This window comes from Eurosta solidaginis, chromosome 3 (genome assembly GCF_040869045.1).
Source record: "Eurosta solidaginis isolate ZX-2024a chromosome 3, ASM4086904v1, whole genome shotgun sequence".
NCBI lineage: Eukaryota > Metazoa > Arthropoda > Insecta > Diptera > Tephritidae > Eurosta > Eurosta solidaginis.
This window is the reverse complement of record NC_090321.1, coordinates 131,979,724-132,002,697: the sequence shown is the minus strand read 5'-3', so window position 1 is coordinate 132,002,697 and position 22,974 is coordinate 131,979,724. Positions and strand designations below refer to the sequence as shown.

Genomic DNA, 22,974 nt, shown 5'->3' with positions numbered 1-22,974 from the left:
CAGTGCAGCGGGGGCTCTCTTCTCTCTCATGGAGCTGCCACGACAACTTACTATCTAGTATAACTCCTAGATACTTTGTGCTTTATTTTTCATGTAGGGTTGCCCCTCCAAGCTTATACATCACATTGCAATGTGATCATTCTGCAGCTTATGGAGCCCATCCAATTTCCTAAAGCCAGATGAACTTCAATCAGTCCATGATTGCTCCTTTCGATACATTGTTGAAAGCTCCGGCAATGTCCAGAAAAATACCTAGGGCATATTCCTGGTGTTTCAGGGCTTTCTCTATATTCATGACCACGCTATGCAATGCAGTACCGACTAACTTGCCCTTGGTGTAAGCATGTTGCGCTGAGTATAATTCCTCGTTCATATTTTGATTTTATATACATTATTATCTCTGTAGGGTTTTGAGCAGGAAAGATGTCAAACTAATGGGCCTGTAGTCTTTCGGAAGAACCCTGTTAATGAAGAATGGTTGTAAAACCGTTTCGCAATCTTCACACATAAGGTGCTAGGATATCTTGAAATTGTAGGTGTAAGCTTAAAACATGTACGATGTTTTGTAACTAAGAAGCAAAATAAAAACCTAATATTTAGATATTGGTTACTTTAACAAAAAAAAACTTTTGTTATTATAATGCTTATATATAACCATTCAAAAAACGTTTGGTTACTATAATGGTTATGGTACTCCCACAATGAACTTAGGTTGTAGTAATGGTTATTTTCAACCAAAAAAAAATATTTTTCGATAATGCTAAAAAGTTTCCTAAAAATGTTAAGGTAATTTTCTTCTTTCAATAACCATAATTACCGTCTCTGGTTAAAACCCAATTTCCAACATTTAGGGCGCCTAACTTGAAGAAAATATTAGATTTCGCGAAAATTTCGGGGAAATCAAGTAATAAACATGCCTCATTTGGATAATACTTAGTGTAAAAGAACTACGACTAAATGAACTGTACGACAAATACTTATAGGCTATAGCACTCCATGGTTGTTACGACACAAATCGTTCGCGTATTTTCAGTTTGCCACCTTAACTAAAGAAAAACTATAACTTTTTTAGACAAACTATTTAATGCATTAATTTTGTGAGGTATTAACATTGTACACATATGTCTAAATGAAAATAGTAACCGGCTTAATATTTGAAACCAAAAATTTACATTTGGTAATGCCTGTGAAGTTGGCATACACAATCTCGCAAAAAAAAAAATAATAATAAAAATAACTGTTCTGGAGTTCTTGAAAAGAAGAAAAAAGTTCTGGATTTTTATATAGAAAAAAGGTTTTAAAATTAGCCTAATTCTAAACAAAAATGCTTTGCGAGCTTTTTCCTTTCTCCCATTCCTCGTATTCTAAATAAAAAATCCTTGTGAATTTTTTCACTTCTCCCTTTCCTCTTATTCTGAACAATGTTGGAAAAAGGGAAACCGGTTAATGGAGAAAAGGAATTATTATGAATGTGATTGAAAGGGAGATTTCTCTGCCATTTTTGAGGGGTTTTTTCACATGTTGAATTAAAGGGAATGCATCAGAATAGTTAAGTTTACTGTTTCTTATCCGAAAAAAACACTAATTCGTACAAATTTGTGCAAAAATACATTAACATTCTACCACAAAACTCTTCGTTATAGTCCAAAATTATGTAAAAAGCAACGGAAGAGCTCTTAGCAAATTTGATGCGGTCATCCAGAAATTGGCAAGGGTTTTTTCAGAAGGCTTGAATCGATTTTGGCATATGACGAAAGAAAAATTCAACTCGGCTTGGCCGCCGGAATATTGTTTTGCTGAATGGAAACAGGCAACTCCAGCTGATTTTTGTTATCGCGCAGTCTTCTTATGCTCCTCTGTTGGTGTTGCTATGGCACCAATTCGTTACTGATTTCAGTCAATACCATATCAAATGCAACACTGTGTTTTCTTTATATTTTATTTCTCAATTTTAAGCAACAACATTCCGAGGGAATATTTAGAATTGGGCTGAATTTGTGTATGCCAACTTCACGCAGCATACGAAATGTCGAAAATCGACAAATAAAAAACTGTTCTGAGTAGGTTCTTAAAAGTTTTGGAGTTCATGAAAAGGAGAAAAAAGTTCTGCAAAATTAGGCGCAATATTCACATTTTTCCAAAAGTGGAAAATTAAAAAAAAAAATTTGAAAACTAAAAAAAATGGTGTTCTTGGTAGCTTCTAAAAAGTTCTGGAGGAGAAGAAAAAAGTTCTGCAAATTTACGCCCAATATTCTCATTTTTCCAACAGTCGAATTTTTTAAAAAGTTTTCTATATCAAAAAAAAAAAAAGAAATTGGTGTTCTGAGTAGCTTTTTAAAATATCTGAAAAGGAGAAAAAAGTTCTGCAAAATTACGCCCAATATTTTTCCAAAAGAAAATTAAAAAGTTCTGGAGTTCCTGAAAAGAACAAATTTCTAAATTAAAAAAAATTGGCATTCTGAGTAGCTTTTTAAAATTTCTGAAAAGGAGAAAAACAGTTTTGCAAATTTAGGCCCAATATTTTTCCAAAAGAAGATTAAAAAGTTCTGGAGCCTCTGAAAAGGAGAAAAAAGTTTTGCAAATTTACGAGTAATATTAAAATTTTTCCAAAAGTCGAATTAAAAAAAAAAATTGGTGTTCTGAGTTGATTTTAGAAAGTTCTGGAGTTCCTGAAAAGGAGAATAAGGTTCTGCAAATTTACGCCCAATATTCATATTTTTCCAAAAGTCGAATTTTTTAAAAAGTTTTCCAAATAAAAAAAATGGTGTTCTGAGTAGTTTTAAAAAGTAACTTATGTCGAACAAACTTGTGCAGAACAATTCATGGGGCAAGTGCAAATGCTTTAAAACCAAATACTCGCGCCTTGCTACCTGTATTGTTTTTTATATGTGGTTAGAAAATATACGTCGAGATTTAGGTAGAAAAACCTTAACAGGACAATTTCTGGCACAAGTTCAAAGGACTTAAAAACAAATATTCGCGACGCGCTGCGTGTATTGTTTTGTGTAAATGTTTATGTGAATATTTTATCAGAAAACTTACAAAACTTTTTTTTAGTATTTCTTAATTCTTAAATACTTACTTTGAAAAATGTGAAAATTTTGTACAATTTTGCGAAGATATTTGAAACAGTATATTTTTTTAATATAATATAATGGCAATAATAATAAAAATATTTGGAGTAATTTCGTATTAAAAAACAATGCAATAAATTTACCTATTAAGAACCTTAATAGTATCAAATAATTTTCCTAAGTTGAGTCTGGTCCAAAAATGTTTTACTTTTTCATATCAACAACATACATAAGTAGGGCAGTAGTAGTGTCTTGTTATATATAAGATTTCTAAATTTTTATACATAACTATTGTGTAAGATTATTAAATTATAGATAAATAAATAAATATGAAATTAAACATGCAATTTTGCAAAACTTTTTTTCTCGTTTTCAAAGACTCTAGAACTATTGTAAAGCTGCTCAGAACACAGCAAGGATTCTCCTGCAGGGTCACCACTCTTAACCAAAACCATATCCGTCTTCTCTGCGTTGGCCGAAGCGTCCGATCTATCAAAAAGCTTACCGTTGTTAGGCCTTACTGCCTTTGAGCTCACCAAACCACTTCTGTCTTATTGCTAGCCATATCCAGCCCCATGTTCGTCAACCATTCCTTTATTCTTTCCACGGCGTCATTAGAAAATGCTTGGAGCAGATCAAGTTTCTTGACCACAGCTACTACGACAATATCAATATCATCTGCATAGTTGACGATTTCCGTGCCCCAAGGAAGTCGATTTGTAGCACACCGTCATACATCGCATTCCATAGCGCGTTGGACCTAGAACGGATCCCTAAGGGACACCATGATGTTGTGCTTTCTTGGTCCCTCATCTGAATCAAAAAGGAGTACTCTGTCGCTTAAATAGCTACCAATTATTCTGCGCAGGTAAGCGGGTGTGCCAAAGTTTCGTAGCGCTGTCATTATCTGCATCCAGTTCGCGGTGTTAAAAGCATTTCTAATATCCAAAGTTATCAGTGCACAGAGCTTCCTTTTACTTTGGCCTCCGGTTAAGGCTCCGCGGGCTATACTGACAACTGTTTGTATTGCATCTATCGTGGATCTTGATTTTCGAAATCCAAATTGACTATTTGACACGCCACCTGGGCTTTCCAGGGTCTGCTGTAGACATTCACTAATAATACGTTCGGAAATCTTTCCTATTGAATCCAACATACAAAGTGGCCTGTGTGAAGATGGGTGGTCAGGCATCTTACCATATTTCACCTCAAGAACCAGTCTTTGACGTTTCCATGAGAGGAGGAAGACGCCTTCTTGGATACAGGCGTTGTAGAGATCCGTAAATATAGATGTTCTAGACCTTATCGCAGATTTATGGTCTATATTCGGCACTCCATCCGGTCCTGGAGACTTACTATCCCCAACTCCTTGTGTTGCATCCAGTATCTCGTGCTCTATTATTTCTGAGATTTCCATACCATCTAGGTCCTCACTTTGATAGGTCTAGTAATCTTGTGTCGGAAAAAGAGTTTCTACGATTCTTCTCATTAGTATCGGTCATGTAGGCTGATCTGATTTCTGCCCTTTAATTTTCGCCATCACCGTTCTGTAAGCCAAACCACAAAGGATCGGCACTATCCATCAATTCCTTGAAGCATGCTCTCTTGCTCTTTTCTATATTTTTTTAAGCGCCGTTCTTTGGGCTATGTAGGTATTGTGTAGCTCATCATATCCTGGCGGCGAGCGTGCCCTCTGTGCCCTTCGTCGTGCCTTGTGGCATTTTCTACGTTCCTCCGCTGTTTTCCCGTTCCACCAATATATCGGAGTCCGATTTAATTTTGAGCGTTTTCTGGGCATGGCAGCATTACATGCCATACTTAATGCTTAGATATTTGAACCGACAGATCTTCCGATCTTTGTATTATGGCATCAAACGCTTCTGATTCCAAAAGATGTTGTTTCCATTTTCTTCTTTGCAGTTGGTTGGAAGCTGTCTTTGGTGAAATTTCCACTAGCTCTAGGTTAATAGCCTTGTGGTAGCGCTGTGTGTAGACGTTACTGAATAACCATTTTGCTCGTTTCGCTATTTCGCTACTAGCTAAAGTGAGATCTATAACGGAGTGTCTATTGCCAGTGTCGAATGTATATTTCCCTGGATCATTTAGAAGTTCTAGCCTCAGGGGTGTATGGCTTTCGAGAATAACTCTACCTCTATCGTCAGTTCTACTACTCTACTACCCCATACAGTTAACCATACATTGAAGTCTCCACATATTATATGCGGGTGTTTAGCCCGTGCTTCTATGGTCATCCCAAGAATCATGTTCTCAAACTCTGTGCTAGTCATGCTCGGAGGTGCATAGCAACTAAAAATGTATATTCCTTTGATTTTTGCCCACGTGAATCCAGCCACCGTGCCATTTTTTCCTGCTGATGAAGTTTTCTTGGCATCCAAATTGACGTTTTCCAGCCGAGTCGGTGAGGCAGCCTTGCTCCTGCTTATTTCTCTACGAGCCTTGTCCCCTAAAATTTAAGCATTGTATCTTAATAAGTTACAGACATATCACGACATATAGTTAGCTTAATGTGAAAATTCCCTAAGTCACTTTTATTTAATTTCATTTGAATGCAGTTTTAAAACTGAATTCAAAATACATCGATTACAAAAAATATATTTTAATTTTTCACTTTTACGTGCTGTGCGCAATGATGCGTAAATGTCTAAGTCGTCAGCTGTTATAAAGAATGTGCTAAGTCAACCATCATTCAGTCTAAAAGTACATGCTTTGTTGTTGTTGATGTATTAACGATAAAGACACTCCCCGAAGGCTTTGGGGAGTGTTACCGATGTTGATGGTCGTTTGTGATCTGGCACGTTCCGGTAACAAGGCACTATTAAGGTACTAGCCCGACCATCTCGGGAACGATTATATGACCACATTAAACTTTCTAGGCCATCCCGCCCTCCCCACCCCTTAGTTCCATGATGAACTAGGGGTCGCCAAAGTTCTTCTCTTTCTCCAAAAGTTCTTCTGTCATGCAAAGGCTGAAGACCAAGCAATTTGTGACTGCTGGTATATGATGGGGTCCGTCTGGCCAGTGAAGCATACGTAAAGCAATTTTGTAAAAAATTTTGGAACTTTCTCAATTTTATAGGAGTTAGATTCATAGAAAGGATTTCATATTATTTTGCAATATTCAAGACCACTTCTGACTAAGGATATATAAAGTGCCTTCAACGTCATAGGGTCCTTAAAGTCACTGGTGTTACGTCTACTGAACCCAACCATTGTAACAAATTTTGAAACAATGAAGTCAGTGCGCGGACTTCTAAAAAGAGAATGCTGGTAGACGAAAAATTAAAATAGTGGTAGAAGTTGGTAGATTTTTTTTTTTTTTCAAGAAAACTACGTTAGCTTAATGCGAAAATGTGCAAAGTCACTTTTTTTGAAGAATTGTATTTTAATGCAGTTTTAAAACTGAATTCAAAATACATCGATCACAAAAAAAAAAATATTTAAATTTTTAATTTTTACGTGCTGTGGGCAATGATGTGCTAAGTCGTCAGCTGTTAAAAAAAATGTGCTAAGTCAACCTGTCAATAATATCAATCTGAATTACTAGTCATTTCTTTGTGCGCGCATTTTATTTATTTATTTAATTCATTCAGTCTAAAAATACATGCTTTGTTGTTGTTGTTGTTTTAACGATAAAGACACTCCCGAAGGCTTTGGGCCGATGTTCAGTCTAAAAGTACATGCTTTGTTGTTGTTGTTGTTGTTGTATTAACGATAAAGACACTCCCGAAGGCTTTGGGCCGATGTTGATGTCCTTTGCCGGATATGATCCGGTACGTTCCGGTAACAAAGCACTATTAAGGTACTAGACCGACCATCGCGGGAACGATTTATATGACCACATTAAACCTTCCAGACCATCCCACCCTCCCCACCCCCTGGCTCCATAAGGAACTTGGGGTCGCCAGAGCCTCGGCTGTCAATGAAACAGAATTCGCCACGGGTAGGTGAGGTTGACAATTGGGTAGGAGAAACTATATAATGCGCTGGCAACCCCTTCAGAGGGTTGCGCAACACAACCCCTTGAAATTGGATTCACCCAATTGAGACATGCTTTTGGTGTTGGATAAATGCTTTGAGCTGACCATAATCTACTTCAATTCTAACATGTCGATAACTACAAGCTTGGTTACAGACTAGTTAAAAATAGAAAACAATTCAAGCTTAAACTTATATAAGCTGTTATTAAGATTAATAATACTACTGAACCGATTTGCTAGATGTATAGTCCTAGTATAGGTTCATTCATAGCATAATTCGCTTTATGAGTTACTTCGATAAATAATCTGTTATGCCGAAGATCACGCAGTGGAATATATGGAATGAACAAATGAGATAAATCAGAGCAATTCGTGCTAAAGTTTATAACATTATAGGCAAGCATGAGTGAGATAAAAGTTCTTCTGTCATGCAAAGGCTGAAGACCAAGCAAGTGAAACATACGTAAAGCAATTTTGTAAAAAATTTTGGAACTTTCTCAACTTTATAGGAGTTAGATTCATAGAAAGGATTCCATATTATTGAGCAATATTCAAGACCACTTCTGACCAAGGATATATAAAGTGCCTTCAACATAATAGGGTCCTTAAAGTCACTGGTGTTACGTCTACAGAACCCACATTTGTTTGAATTTAATAATAAGTTATTGTCTGCGCACCATCCGGCAAAAGAGTCCAGATCAGAACCGTTAGACATAAAATAAATAAATGTAAGGCGCGATAACCTCCGAAGAGATCTTAGGCCGAGCTCCTCTTCCAATCTACGTCGTGCTCCTTTTTTTTAATTTTTCCTACAAATTGGCGGGACGGGACCTACTTGTTTTATGCCGACTCCGAACGGCATCTGCGAGGCAGATGAGTTTTCACTGAGAGCCTTTCATGGCAGAAATACACTGCCGAGGGGCGACCCCGCTTAGAAACATTTTCTTCTAATTGAAAACCCTTATTTCTAAAATTTTGATTTTCCTTTGCCCGGGGTGTGAACCCAGGGCATTCGGTGTGGTAGGCAGAGTACGCTACCATCACACCACGATGGCCGCCCATAGTTAGAAATAGTTTGACAAATAAATAGTATTTTTTGTGAAATATATAGTTTAGTGTATTTCAATCATTAAAGGGGAAAAATATTGAGCAAAAAGTGCTAAGTCAGGAGAAAAAATTTGTTTTGAGTGAGGAAATTGTGCTAAGTCATAAAATAGCTGCTGGGTTAACATACATGATTTTTATTTATCTTATTCAAAACTTCCACACTCAAAAGTATTGCAACTAAGGTAACCTCATTCACAGTTTTGAAAAAAAGGTTATTTCAAAAATTATTCAGTTTTTTTCGTCACCTGTAAAATTCGTAAAAAGTGACTTAGCACATTTTCACATTAAGCTAACGAATAGCTATATTTTATATTTGTACAAAACAATTCATATTTTATTGTAAAACAAATAAAGCACATTTCACTGAAATAACACTTAAAAAAATGTCAACAAAACAAAAAATTCATGTAAATTTGTATATACATAGCTAATGCCTATATCATACTTGTTTTTTCCCTGTATTTTGAGCTTGAAATACTGAGGAAACTTTACCGATACGTCCCATTACAACAACAGTTTTCCAATGTACCAGTATTTTTATGCCACAAAATAACCGACTTTGGCATGTTATCGTTTACTTAAAACTTTTTTTATTTTCGTTCAAAATTATTCATAAAAAACTGATGAAAATATAGCAGGAAAATATTTGCGAGCTCATTTACTACATTTGTTTCATAAACAAATTTATTTCTTGTTTGAATTTGTGCACAAATTTTTCAAAATAAGAACCGAATTTCAAAAAAAAAAAAATTATCAGAAAAAAACAAAACAAAAATATAGTTCCATATGGGTGTTATTAAATATAAGGAACAAAATCACCTACAAAGTAAAATTTCTTATAAAATCTTATTAATTTAATTGGAGGCTGAAATAAAGTCCGTCCGATACAATACTCTTTTATTAATATGTGATTGGAAATGCTTCAAATTTTTAATGCATTACGCTTGGTGGTTTTTATGTCGTTCATTATAGAGAACTACCTTTCTGCGGCTGCACCACTGTGAGGTAATATTGCTAAAGAGAACTCTCAAACAAATTTTCTTTTAGAAAACTCTTTTCAGTTCAAAATTTTATCCATCCTTTAAGAATATCGTCGGAATATATCTTTTCTATTATTTCCTTATCATATAACATTAATGATCGCCATTCTTTGTTAAGCATTTCTATGGAAGTCTTGTAAAATGGAAAAGCTTTAAGTAAGGGAACAATCATTGTCATTTGACTAGAATTAATATTTTTTTCATCAACATTTTCCAAAAGGTGTAACTTTTCGTCTTCGAAATTGAATCGTTTCTTAATTTCCTTACAAAGGCAAATGTTGGTCGATTTTTGGGCTTTGGTGGTAGAAGTGGTAGAAAGTGAAAATGGGTTAAGAAGTTGGTAGATCTACCAATGAAGTGGTAAAGTCCGTGCCCTGAATGAAGTCAATGTGACTAGAAAAAGAGAGTTTGGAGTCAAAAATTACACCCAAGTCTTTACTCTCTTGACAACTATTAAGAGATTTAGCATTTATTTTGTAGATAAAGTATGTGGCAGTTGTCTTTATGGAATAAGACACAACACAGCATTTGTTTGAATTTAAAAATAAATTATTGCCTGCGCACCATCAGCCAAAAGAGTCCAGATCAGAACCGTTAGAAATATGTAGTTTGACAAACAAGTAGTATTTTTTGTGAAATATATAGCTTTAGTGTTATATTTCAGTCATTAAAGGGGAGGAGTGATGGGGAAACATATTGAATAAAAAGTGCTAAGTCAAGAGAAAAACTTAGTTTTGAGTGCGGAAATTGTGCTAAGTCATAAAATAGCTGGTGGGTTAGCATACATGATTTTTATTTATCCTTTTCAAAGCTTCTACACTCAAAAGTATTGCAACTAAGGTATCCTCATTCACGGCTAGGGGCTGCCGATTTGAAATGTATATAGCCAAAGACGAATGAGACATACATTCCAATGGGCGCTCTAGTTCGATCTAGATAACGCAACAAACTTAACAACTTATTACTTATCCATCTTAATCTCCTGCGTTGGTTTACATCTGCAAGTCACAAACCATCATTTCAGATATTCAACCAAGTAAACTCATAGTATAGTCTATGGATTTCCGAATCACAGTTACAGCATACCACAAGTCATTTTCCAACTCGAAATCTAATTATTTTCAAAGAATTTTATATGTAACATACACAGAAAAACAAAAAATGTGTCGGACTTAAAAACGAAATTTAGCGTCTGTAATTATTATATGAAGATTTTTATTAATAAAAGTCCCGAATAATTATTTTTGAAGACTCAAACAAAGTAAAAACTTATAAAAATAATTTTGGATGACTTAAAAAATGGTGATGATGGTCGGATGCGTTTGTAAACAGTCCGATCATCACAGGAGTGCGGGTTCAAATCCCACTCCCGGAAGAAAAAGCTTTGGAAATATTTGCAAGGTATAATCGAAACAGATGTCGCCTTGACCGTCTTGATGTCGAGTTGTCTCATCTTTTCCCAAACAATTATTAAAATAAAATATTTACTAGAAAACATTATTTTGAATGATTTTTTTTAATATTTCTTGAAATTTCTCTGATTTTTTTGAAACCCGAAAATCAAGTAATTATTATTTTTGGGTGTCTGATTTTGAACCAGTTTTTTTAAGGCAGCGGAATGAGTTCACATTGTTTTCGTAAAATTTTGACCTTGATAAATACACTTGAGAAAGCCTTGAAAGTAATCTTAAGCCGAGCGTTGGTTTAACTCCTCAGCTCTGTTAAATTGGAGGCATTGGTTTTTTTACGCATACGCTTATTTGCTTAATGTCTCTAGACCATCGAGAAGGTTTTAATGGCACAGAATCTTCATATATGGCCTGATGTACCCCTTCAGGGAAACTTCGAAATTTCTTCTTAGCGGCAATAATATACAAATTTCTCAACTTTGTCTTTTTCGCGCCGCTCTAACACATAGGTTTATGGCTACTTATATTTTTACTATGACTACTTATATTTTTTTTTTAGATGTTGACACAAATGAACCAGATGAAAAATCTCTGATTACATATATATCATCTCTGTATGATGTGTTTCCTGAGCCTCCTTCCATTCATCCGTTGTTCGATATGGATTCACAACGACGCGTGCATGAATATCGTGACCTTGCACACCAATTTATTTATTGGTGCCGAGAAAAAACTGCTTATTATATATTCAAGACCACTTCTGACTAAGGATATATAAAGTGCCTTCAACGTCATAGGGTCCTTAAAGTCACTGGTGTTACGTCTACTGAACCCAACCATTGTAACAAATTTTGAAACAATGAAGTCAGTGCGCGGACTTCTAAAAAGAGAATGCTGGTAGACGAAAAATTAAAATAGTGGTAGAAGTTGGTAGATTTTTTTTTTTTTTCAAGAAAACTACGTTAGCTTAATGCGAAAATGTGCAAAGTCACTTTTTTTGAAGAATTGTATTTTAATGCAGTTTTAAAACTGAATTCAAAATACATCGATCACAAAAAAAAAAATATTTAAATTTTTAATTTTTACGTGCTGTGGGCAATGATGTGCTAAGTCGTCAGCTGTTAAAAAAAATGTGCTAAGTCAACCTGTCAATAATATCAATCTGAATTACTAGTCATTTCTTTGTGCGCGCATTTTATTTATTTATTTAATTCATTCAGTCTAAAAATACATGCTTTGTTGTTGTTGTTGTTTTAACGATAAAGACACTCCCGAAGGCTTTGGGCCGATGTTCAGTCTAAAAGTACATGCTTTGTTGTTGTTGTTGTTGTTGTATTAACGATAAAGACACTCCCGAAGGCTTTGGGCCGATGTTGATGTCCTTTGCCGGATATGATCCGGTACGTTCCGGTAACAAAGCACTATTAAGGTACTAGACCGACCATCGCGGGAACGATTTATATGACCACATTAAACCTTCCAGACCATCCCACCCTCCCCACCCCCTGGCTCCATAAGGAACTTGGGGTCGCCAGAGCCTCGGCTGTCAATGAAACAGAATTCGCCACGGGTAGGTGAGGTTGACAATTGGGTAGGAGAAACTATATAATGCGCTGGCAACCCCTTCAGAGGGTTGCGCAACACAACCCCTTGAAATTGGATTCACCCAATTGAGACATGCTTTTGGTGTTGGATAAAGGCTTTGAGCTGACCATAATCTACTTCAATTCTAACATGTCGATAACTACAAGCTTGGTTACAGACTAGTTAAAAATAGAAAACAATTCAAGCTTAAACTTATATAAGCTGTTATTAAGATTAATAATACTACTGAACCGATTTGCTAGATGTATAGTCCTAGTATAGGTTCATTCATAGCATAATTCGCTTTATGAGTTACTTCGATAAATAATCTGTTATGCCGAAGATCACGCAGTGGAATATATGGAATGAACAAATGAGATAAATCAGAGCAATTCGTGCTAAAGTTTATAACATTATAGGCAAGCATGAGTGAGATAAAAGTTCTTCTGTCATGCAAAGGCTGAAGACCAAGCAAGTGAAACATACGTAAAGCAATTTTGTAAAAAATTTTGGAACTTTCTCAACTTTATAGGAGTTAGATTCATAGAAAGGATTCCATATTATTGAGCAATATTCAAGACCACTTCTGACCAAGGATATATAAAGTGCCTTCAACATAATAGGGTCCTTAAAGTCACTGGTGTTACGTCTACAGAACCCACATTTGTTTGAATTTAATAATAAGTTATTGTCTGCGCACCATCCGGCAAAAGAGTCCAGATCAGAACCGTTAGACATAAAATAAATAAATGTAAGGCGCGATAACCTCCGAAGAGATCTTAGGCCGAGCTCCTCTTCCAATCTACGTCGTGCTCCTTTTTTTTAATTTTTCCTACAAATTGGCGGGACGGGACCTACTTGTTTTATGCCGACTCCGAACGGCATCTGCGAGGCAGATGAGTTTTCACTGAGAGCCTTTCATGGCAGAAATACACTGCCGAGGGGCGACCCCGCTTAGAAATATTTTCTTCTAATTGAAAACCCTTATTTCTAAAATTTTGATTTTCCTTTGCCCGGGGTGTGAACCCAGGGCATTCGGTGTGGTAGGCAGAGTACGCTACCATCACACCACGATGGCCGCCCATAGTTAGAAATAGTTTGACAAATAAATAGTATTTTTTGTGAAATATATAGTTTAGTGTATTTCAATCATTAAAGGGGAAAAATATTGAGCAAAAAGTGCTAAGTCAGGAGAAAAAATTTGTTTTGAGTGAGGAAATTGTGCTAAGTCATAAAATAGCTGCTGGGTTAACATACATGATTTTTATTTATCTTATTCAAAACTTCCACACTCAAAAGTATTGCAACTAAGGTAACCTCATTCACAGTTTTGAAAAAAAGGTTATTTCAAAAATTATTCAGTTTTTTTCGTCACCTGTAAAATTCGTAAAAAGTGACTTAGCACATTTTCACATTAAGCTAACGAATAGCTATATTTTATATTTGTACAAAACAATTCATATTTTATTGTAAAACAAATAAAGCACATTTCACTGAAATAACACTTAAAAAAATGTCAACAAAACAAAAAATTCATGTAAATTTGTATATACATAGCTAATGCCTATATCATACTTGTTTTTTCCCTGTATTTTGAGCTTGAAATACTGAGGAAACTTTACCGATACGTCCCATTACAACAACAGTTTTCCAATGTACCAGTATTTTTATGCCACAAAATAACCGACTTTGGCATGTTATCGTTTACTTAAAACTTTTTTTATTTTCGTTCAAAATTATTCATAAAAAACTGATGAAAATATAGCAGGAAAATATTTGCGAGCTCATTTACTACATTTGTTTCATAAACAAATTTATTTCTTGTTTGAATTTGTGCACAAATTTTTCAAAATAAGAACCGAATTTCAAAAAAAAAAAAATTATCAGAAAAAAACAAAACAAAAATATAGTTCCATATGGGTGTTATTAAATATAAGGAACAAAATCACCTACAAAGTAAAATTTCTTATAAAATCTTATTAATTTAATTGGAGGCTGAAATAAAGTCCGTCCGATACAATACTCTTTTATTAATATGTGATTGGAAATGCTTCAAATTTTTAATGCATTACGCTTGGTGGTTTTTATGTCGTTCATTATAGAGAACTACCTTTCTGCGGCTGCACCACTGTGAGGTAATATTGCTAAAGAGAACTCTCAAACAAATTTTCTTTTAGAAAACTCTTTTCAGTTCAAAATTTTATCCATCCTTTAAGAATATCGTCGGAATATATCTTTTCTATTATTTCCTTATCATATAACATTAATGATCGCCATTCTTTGTTAAGCATTTCTATGGAAGTCTTGTAAAATGGAAAAGCTTTAAGTAAGGGAACAATCATTGTCATTTGACTAGAATTAATATTTTTTTCATCAACATTTTCCAAAAGGTGTAACTTTTCGTCTTCGAAATTGAATCGTTTCTTAATTTCCTTACAAAGGCAAATGTTGGTCGATTTTTGGGCTTTGGTGGTAGAAGTGGTAGAAAGTGAAAATGGGTTAAGAAGTTGGTAGATCTACCAATGAAGTGGTAAAGTCCGTGCCCTGAATGAAGTCAATGTGACTAGAAAAAGAGAGTTTGGAGTCAAAAATTACACCCAAGTCTTTACTCTCTTGACAACTATTAAGAGATTTAGCATTTATTTTGTAGATAAAGTATGTGGCAGTTGTCTTTATGGAATAAGACACAACACAGCATTTGTTTGAATTTAAAAATAAATTATTGCCTGCGCACCATCAGCCAAAAGAGTCCAGATCAGAACCGTTAGAAATATGTAGTTTGACAAACAAGTAGTATTTTTTGTGAAATATATAGCTTTAGTGTTATATTTCAGTCATTAAAGGGGAGGAGTGATGGGGAAACATATTGAATAAAAAGTGCTAAGTCAAGAGAAAAACTTAGTTTTGAGTGCGGAAATTGTGCTAAGTCATAAAATAGCTGGTGGGTTAGCATACATGATTTTTATTTATCCTTTTCAAAGCTTCTACACTCAAAAGTATTGCAACTAAGGTATCCTCATTCACGGCTAGGGGCTGCCGATTTGAAATGTATATAGCCAAAGACGAATGAGACATACATTCCAATGGGCGCTCTAGTTCGATCTAGATAACGCAACAAACTTAACAACTTATTACTTATCCATCTTAATCTCCTGCGTTGGTTTACATCTGCAAGTCACAAACCATCATTTCAGATATTCAACCAAGTAAACTCATAGTATAGTCTATGGATTTCCGAATCACAGTTACAGCATACCACAAGTCATTTTCCAACTCGAAATCTAATTATTTTCAAAGAATTTTATATGTAACATACACAGAAAAACAAAAAATGTGTCGGACTTAAAAACGAAATTTAGCGTCTGTAATTATTATATGAAGATTTTTATTAATAAAAGTCCCGAATAATTATTTTTGAAGACTCAAACAAAGTAAAAACTTATAAAAATAATTTTGGATGACTTAAAAAATGGTGATGATGGTCGGATGCGTTTGTAAACAGTCCGATCATCACAGGAGTGCGGGTTCAAATCCCACTCCCGGAAGAAAAAGCTTTGGAAATATTTGCAAGGTATAATCGAAACAGATGTCGCCTTGACCGTCTTGATGTCGAGTTGTCTCATCTTTTCCCAAACAATTATTAAAATAAAATATTTACTAGAAAACATTATTTTGAATGATTTTTTTTAATATTTCTTGAAATTTCTCTGATTTTTTTGAAACCCGAAAATCAAGTAATTATTATTTTTGGGTGTCTGATTTTGAACCAGTTTTTTTAAGGCAGCGGAATGAGTTCACATTGTTTTCGTAAAATTTTGACCTTGATAAATACACTTGAGAAAGCCTTGAAAGTAATCTTAAGCCGAGCGTTGGTTTAACTCCTCAGCTCTGTTAAATTGGAGGCATTGGTTTTTTTACGCATACGCTTATTTGCTTAATGTCTCTAGACCATCGAGAAGGTTTTAATGGCACAGAATCTTCATATATGGCCTGATGTACCCCTTCAGGGAAACTTCGAAATTTCTTCTTAGCGGCAATAATATACAAATTTCTCAACTTTGTCTTTTTCGCGCCGCTCTAACACATAGGTTTATGGCTACTTATATTTTTACTATGACTACTTATATTTTTTTTTTAGATGTTGACACAAATGAACCAGATGAAAAATCTCTGATTACATATATATCATCTCTGTATGATGTGTTTCCTGAGCCTCCTTCCATTCATCCGTTGTTCGATATGGATTCACAACGACGCGTGCATGAATATCGTGACCTTGCACACCAATTTATTTATTGGTGCCGAGAAAAAACTGCTTATTTACAGGAGCGTTCAATTCCACCTACTGTTATTGAAATAAAGAGGTTATTGAATGATTTACATTGTTTTCGAAATGAGGAGGTTTCAGCGCGCAAGAGCGAAAAGCAAAAACTTCTTAAAATTTATAATGAGTTGGAGCGATATTTCGAAAGCGTTGGCGAAATTGATGTCGAATCAGATCTTCGTCCTGAAGCTATAGAGAAAGCTTGGTATCGAATGCACTCAGCTCTATCAGATCGCGAATTAATTTTACAACAAGAGTTAGAAAGATTAGAACGCCTGCAAAGATTGGCGGATAAGGTGCAAAGAGAAATTAAACACACCGAAGTTAAAATCTCTGATCTGGAAACACTTATTAATGAAGAAGTACGGCGTATTGAACGTTTGCACCCAGTAGATGCTAAAAACGTTGTCGAAACGTTGGAAGCAGAGATTCGTCGTTTGGAGGAACCTTTGCAGGATATGCATCAAGATTGTGCCATGCTTAATGAGAGTCGTTATGCCCATGCTGCTGAGCTTCAAAGTAAAGCTAATAAATTACATCAACGATGGACAAATCTTCGTACACACTTCAACACAAATTTAGTTCAAAAGTTAACTGGACTAAAATATCCGGTTCATGAGAAAACTGTGACAAGGCAAACCCGAACAATTATTGAATCGAGACAGATTGAAACAAATTCTCATTTCCGTGACTTGCAAGAACACATTGAATGGTGCCAATTTAAACTGGTAAGCTTAGACTACTTATATGTATTAGCAACAACAAATTACACTTCAAATGTAAAAAACAAAATTTTATCGCACTCCCATAAACAAAAAGCACTTCAGATGAAGCTCTCTAGAGCTCTTGATAATCGACTATTCGAATAGTCAATTAGTAAAATTTGTTTAGTATAATAAGATTCGAATTGTTTCTTTATTTTTGTAAATTTGAATGACTTCTGCGATTCGTAAAGACGTGGAGTTGTTGTTACCCATCTGCAGCTCACATATTTTGAGCTTTGCTTGTAGTGGATTAGTCGAATAGTCGATTATAAAGAAGAGCCCCAAAACTCACGCACTTGGGTATGAAAAAAATTTTCACTAACAAATGGCAAACTAAAAATTATTAAAAAATATTATGGCACTGGAAAAACCTGTATTCGTGCATTCATAAAGGCAATCAGAAAAGTTACGTGCCCGCGGAGCCGAAATATATCTAATAGGTGTATGAACATACATATGTGACCAAAAAATTTGAACAAAACTATACCAAAGGAAGCGGACCATATTCTGCATATGGCAATAGTTAATTCTGTGGCTTTCCGGACTAACCGAAAAAGACACTTTTTTCTCGAAGTTGAGTTAGTGCGAGATTCGATATTTGTAAATGTTAATCTTCCCAGAAAATATCAATTTACACTGTAATATCCAACATTCAGTTTATATTATCGACAACCAAACATCTGCATTTTTCCCCGGGATAACACCATAACTCAGCGTTTTCCAGGCATAAATTAATTTTTTGCTTATATTTAAAATTTGGCAATCCAAACAATCATATTATCAAAGAAAAATTCGTGATAGTTTGAGACTTATGACCAGAGCTGCTCGACCCCTATACACTTCTAGCACTTTTGTTTTTGTTTTGCCCTGAATCATAGGCACATATTCAAATTCACACTTTGAATATACAAAAAAATGTCATAGCTCTCCCATATGCCCTCACATACACTTTCGAATCCATATACATATGTAATCCATATATATAAAAATCAAATTCTGTGTGTCTGTGTGTTACCTATGGAAACGTATTTCCCACACTTCAATCATCACCAAATTTTGGCTATAGGTTCCTTCGATCAACACGAAGGTTTTAGGCTAAAAATAATTTCGACATATAAAAGGGGCGTGGCACCGCCCATACAAATGTAGTCTTTGGTACTGCATAACTCTGAGGGTATACATGCCAGAACATTGAAATTCAGTAAGGAGTTATATGAGGTCAATCCCTAACACCACCAAGAAAATGTGGAATTGGGAAAAGGGGGCGTGACAAATAGAATATATGTAAAAGGGTGGCAGCCCTGCAATACTCGGATAATAGCCATGCACTCCAGTTATTGGTGTCATTGAAATCAAGAAGGCAAGTCGTTATTCAGTCCTTGAAGTTGAAAGTTGAAGAGAGAATCGTCGGTTGAAGTTGAAGAGAGAAAAGCCGTGACATTTAAGTTGAACTATTTAAGTTGAATATTTTCAAATCCAAATTAATTATTTAATTTTCACTACCTAGTTTGGTATTAATTGTAATTTATTGAATTCATCGAACATTGAATATTTAATCAATAAACAACTTTAAACAATAATTATTATTAATTATTATTACATGGGGGCTCAACCTACACACCATTAAAATAATTTTTCGTATAACGGAGCTAATATAAAAGAAAGATAACAGTTTAAAATGTCCAGTATCGTATGATGCTACTAAGATCTGGAAAAGGAATAACATCAGAAATAGGTGGTGCAGATTTAACAGAAAGTGAAACCGAAAACAGATTTGAAGAAAAAGGTGCTCTAATTACTATTAATAATGAAATGCCTCAAAAAGTCCTAACAGAAAGCGAAAGTGAAAATAACTTAGAGCAAAAAAACTTCAATAATAACAAAATGCCTAACAATGATTCAACCGCAGTTGATACAGAAAAAGATAATGGAAATGTCGAACTTTTACGTTTATTAACAGAAAAGCTCTGCAGCAATGCAAAAAGTTCCATTTCAATCGAGAGCTTTTCCAAATCGTGCCGGACTACGATGGAATTAGTATGCCGGTAAAATTGTGGCTACAGAATTTCGAAGAAAATGCAGAAGCATATGAGTTGAATGAAAAACAAAAGTATGTAAACGCACAAAACAAAATGAAGGGCACAGCAAAACTGTTCCTAGAGACAGTTGCGATAGAAAATTATAACACTCTACGCGAGGCGCTTATGGCAGAATTTGATAAACATTTAAGCAGCGCTGAGATCCATCAGCAACTAAGAGGTAGGAAAAGGAAAGATTCCAAGAGTATGCACGAATATGTTTTACATATGCGAAAGCTTGCTGCCATAGGCAACGTGGACCAAACGTCAATCATCCGATATATTGTCGAAGGGTTAAAACTTCGAAACGAGTTGAAATGCCTTCTTTTTAATACAAAACCTATAAAGAGCTAATGGAACAATATGAAATTATCGAAGCTACGAACAACCGCAATCAGAGCAGCGAAAGAGCTTTTTCAACAACAGTAACAGTGCGCAAAAACAGCGAACAAGTTGGAGATGTACACAAAAGTAGTGAGCGTAAGCAGCGCTGCTACAATTGCGGATCGACAAAGCATACGAGAACAGAATATAAAGAAGAAACGAAATGTTTCAAATGCAATGGAAGTGGTCACATTGCGAAAAACTGCACAAAGCCAAACGCCAACCTTATTTCCAAGAGACTCAAGCAAATGAAAATAGGTGGGAACGAGTTGGATTGTCTTGTGGATACTGGAGCTGACGTTACGCTTATGAACTTTAGTATCTACTTCAAAAAATATGTTTACCGACTATTTGTTAAAATCAAGCGCTATGAAGTTGTTCGGTTTAGGCAACAAAAATACAAATATTCGCGGTATGTTTACAGCCATGATTGAAGTAGACGATTTAAAAACAGAACAAAATATTTTGGTTGTAAATGACAACAATTTGATGTTCAATGTGCTTATAGGTTTTGACTTCATTGAAAAGTTTACTTTAACTCTGTGTACGAATGGGTACACATTCACCGAGAAGACAGCAGTGGTTAATACAGCAGGAGATTTTAATGTAAATGGGTTGGATGAAATCGATGTACCACCTAAATATAAAACAGTTGTGGATCAAATGATTCGAAATTATACACCAAAACACAAAATAGAATGTCCTGTCCAGCTGAAAATAGTTCCTAGTAGCGAGCAAATTTGCGTTAGAGAAAATCCAAGCCGGCTATCAGCAGCGGAGAACGAAGTTGTAAAAAAACAAGTTGAAGACTGGCTACGCGAAGGTGTAATTCGTGAGTCTACGTCTGACGTTGTCAGTAAAGGGTGCTGGCAAAGAAGAAGAATGGCACATTCAGAATGTGCATCGACTATAGAAAGCTTAATCGCCTAGTTTTAAAAGATCGTTTTCCAGTGCACATTGTAGAAGATGTTTTAGAGAAAATGCAAAGTGCCAAGTTTTTCACGGTTATGGACTTGAAGAATGGTTTTTTTAAGTGCCAGTTGAGGAAGCAAGCAAAAGGTATACGGTTTTATCAGCAGGCAACGCGGCTTTGAATTTAATAAAGCCCCTTTTGGCTTTTGCAATTCGCCTGCGGTTTTCGTACGATATCTCAACATAATATTTAAGAACTTACGTAACGAAGGTATAACGGAGCTGTACGTTGATGATATAGCTGTATTCGGGCAATGTGCAGAGTCGTGCCTATCGAATGTACAAAAGGTTCTGGAATGCGCGCAATTGTATGGACTAGAAATAAAGTGGTCAAAATGCCAATTCTTACAGAGTCGCATAAGGTGTGCAAGCTTTTTTGGGGTTGACAGGGTACTTTCGAAAGTTGGTGCAAGATTATGCGTTGATGGCAAAACCATTAACTCAGCTATTGAAGCAAGACGCAGAGTTTAAAAATGGGCATGAACAACTGACAGCAGTAGCTAGGTTGAAAGAGGTATTGGTAAAAGAGACTATTTTAAAAATTTTTAAGCAATCGGCGAAAACACAACTTCATGTAGACGCATCGAAGTATAGTTTTAGGGGAGTGCTGCTACAAATGCATGATGGCAAATGTCATAAGGTGTATTACTGGAGCAGAAAAACTACGCCACTTGAAGAGAAGCAACACAGCTGTATTTTGGAAGTAAAAGCTGCATACCTGGCAACAAAACGTTTACGCCATTACCTGCTTGGCAAAGATTGTGCTGCGTTCAAGCAGACAACTTCCCAGAAAGACGTTCCCATCACAAGGTTAATGTAATTTTTCGCTACTTCCAGAATTAAAGTTATTGGCTCTTGTATGTTGGTGATATAACTATTAACGTAATATTTTAAGAAAATATTTTGTAACTTGAAACCAAATATTCAACTTTTTTCGACCTCAAACAATTAAAATTTTTTAAATACAAACAAAGTTTCAGTGCACATACAATTTTGTACATGTATTGTGATTTGCACTTCCATATAAAAAATTTTGAGCAGCACTGCTTATGACAAACACTTCAGGAAAAATTTATTTTTTTAATATTAATTTACAGTGTATATTGATTACTATAAGTTGTTATTGTTGTTAGTGTTTATTTGTTGTAGTTGTTCTATGTGAATTAATATTAGTTATTTATAATATAATATATATATATATATATATATATATATATATATATATATATTGTTATTTATAATAATGCGATTGAAGAACCTAGGATGAGGTTGAATGATAGTAGATTGCAACTTTGTGTGCATAATCATTAAAAAATTAAAAACTTGTATTATGCAGAATATATGTTCAATATATAATTGCACTCTGCATAATGTATGTCCAAGTTGTTGATAAAGAATGAAAAGTTGATTCCTTTAATTGTTTGAGGGTGAAATCGTCATTGATTCATGTTATGTTAATGAGTATAAATTGAGTTTTAAATATAATTTACATTTCAATGTGAAATACTGATATTTAGGAGAATATTTCGTTAAAATTTATTTTAAAAAATCTTTAAGAGATTTTTTAAAATTGTAGAAATTTGTTTAATTTTTGAAAATCAAAGTTATTTCTTTTTTTGTAGTGGATTGTGTTATTTTCGATTTGAATATGAATTAATTTACATTGCGGTATTTGTATGTCTGTTGTTGTAAAATATTTTATATGTGTAGATGATATATATTCTTGAATATAAACTGGAGAAGAAGTGCGTATAATTAATATAAATAATAAATTGACTATTGTTTTAAATCAATTAATATACATTTTTAAACAATGTAACATTAGTATTCTAAATTAAATTATTTTGTTTAGATTAAATTTGATCCGGTTCTATGTACCGGAGCGACTCGGGATTTTTCCCGACCAAGGTCTGTCATTTCAGTGTGACCCCGTTTAATTTGTTTCGTCCCTCCCACAAATTGTCATCCTCCCAGCAGCTCCTTGCAGCAGGACTGCTACATATTCTCTTACTCCGGGAAGGTATCGAACCCAATCCGGGTCCTGAGAAATGGTTTTGCTGCATTTGCCAGAAAAGAATCTTTTTAGGACGGTCATACTCTGTTCAGTGTGTCTCGTGCAAGGGATGGTTGCATCGGACATGTTGTTCTGGGCTTGATCCCAAAACCCGACGTCCACGTAACTTTTATAAATCTTTTGTGGCTCCTTGCTGCTCACGCCCAAGGGCGTCCCGTAGTCTACG

General features: G+C 34.9%; 1 protein-coding gene across 12 annotated transcripts in view; it reads left to right on the top strand.

Annotated features, from left to right (window-relative positions):
* The window catches only part of shot (dystonin-like protein short stop), a 1,374,398-nt gene that overhangs the window by 433,374 nt on the left and 918,050 nt on the right, over positions 1 to 22,974 (top strand). For 11 of the 12 annotated variants that reach the window (XM_067773042.1, XM_067773040.1, XM_067773039.1 and 8 more), the window contains exon 1: positions 16,355 to 17,264. In XM_067773042.1, the coding sequence (XP_067629143.1) occupies positions 16,452 to 17,264 (813 nt within the window). In that variant the 5' untranslated portion in view covers positions 16,355 to 16,451. Of the gene's footprint in view, positions 1 to 16,350; positions 17,265 to 22,974 lie in introns of those variants that run through there. The other variant, XM_067773043.1, reaches the window with a different exon arrangement.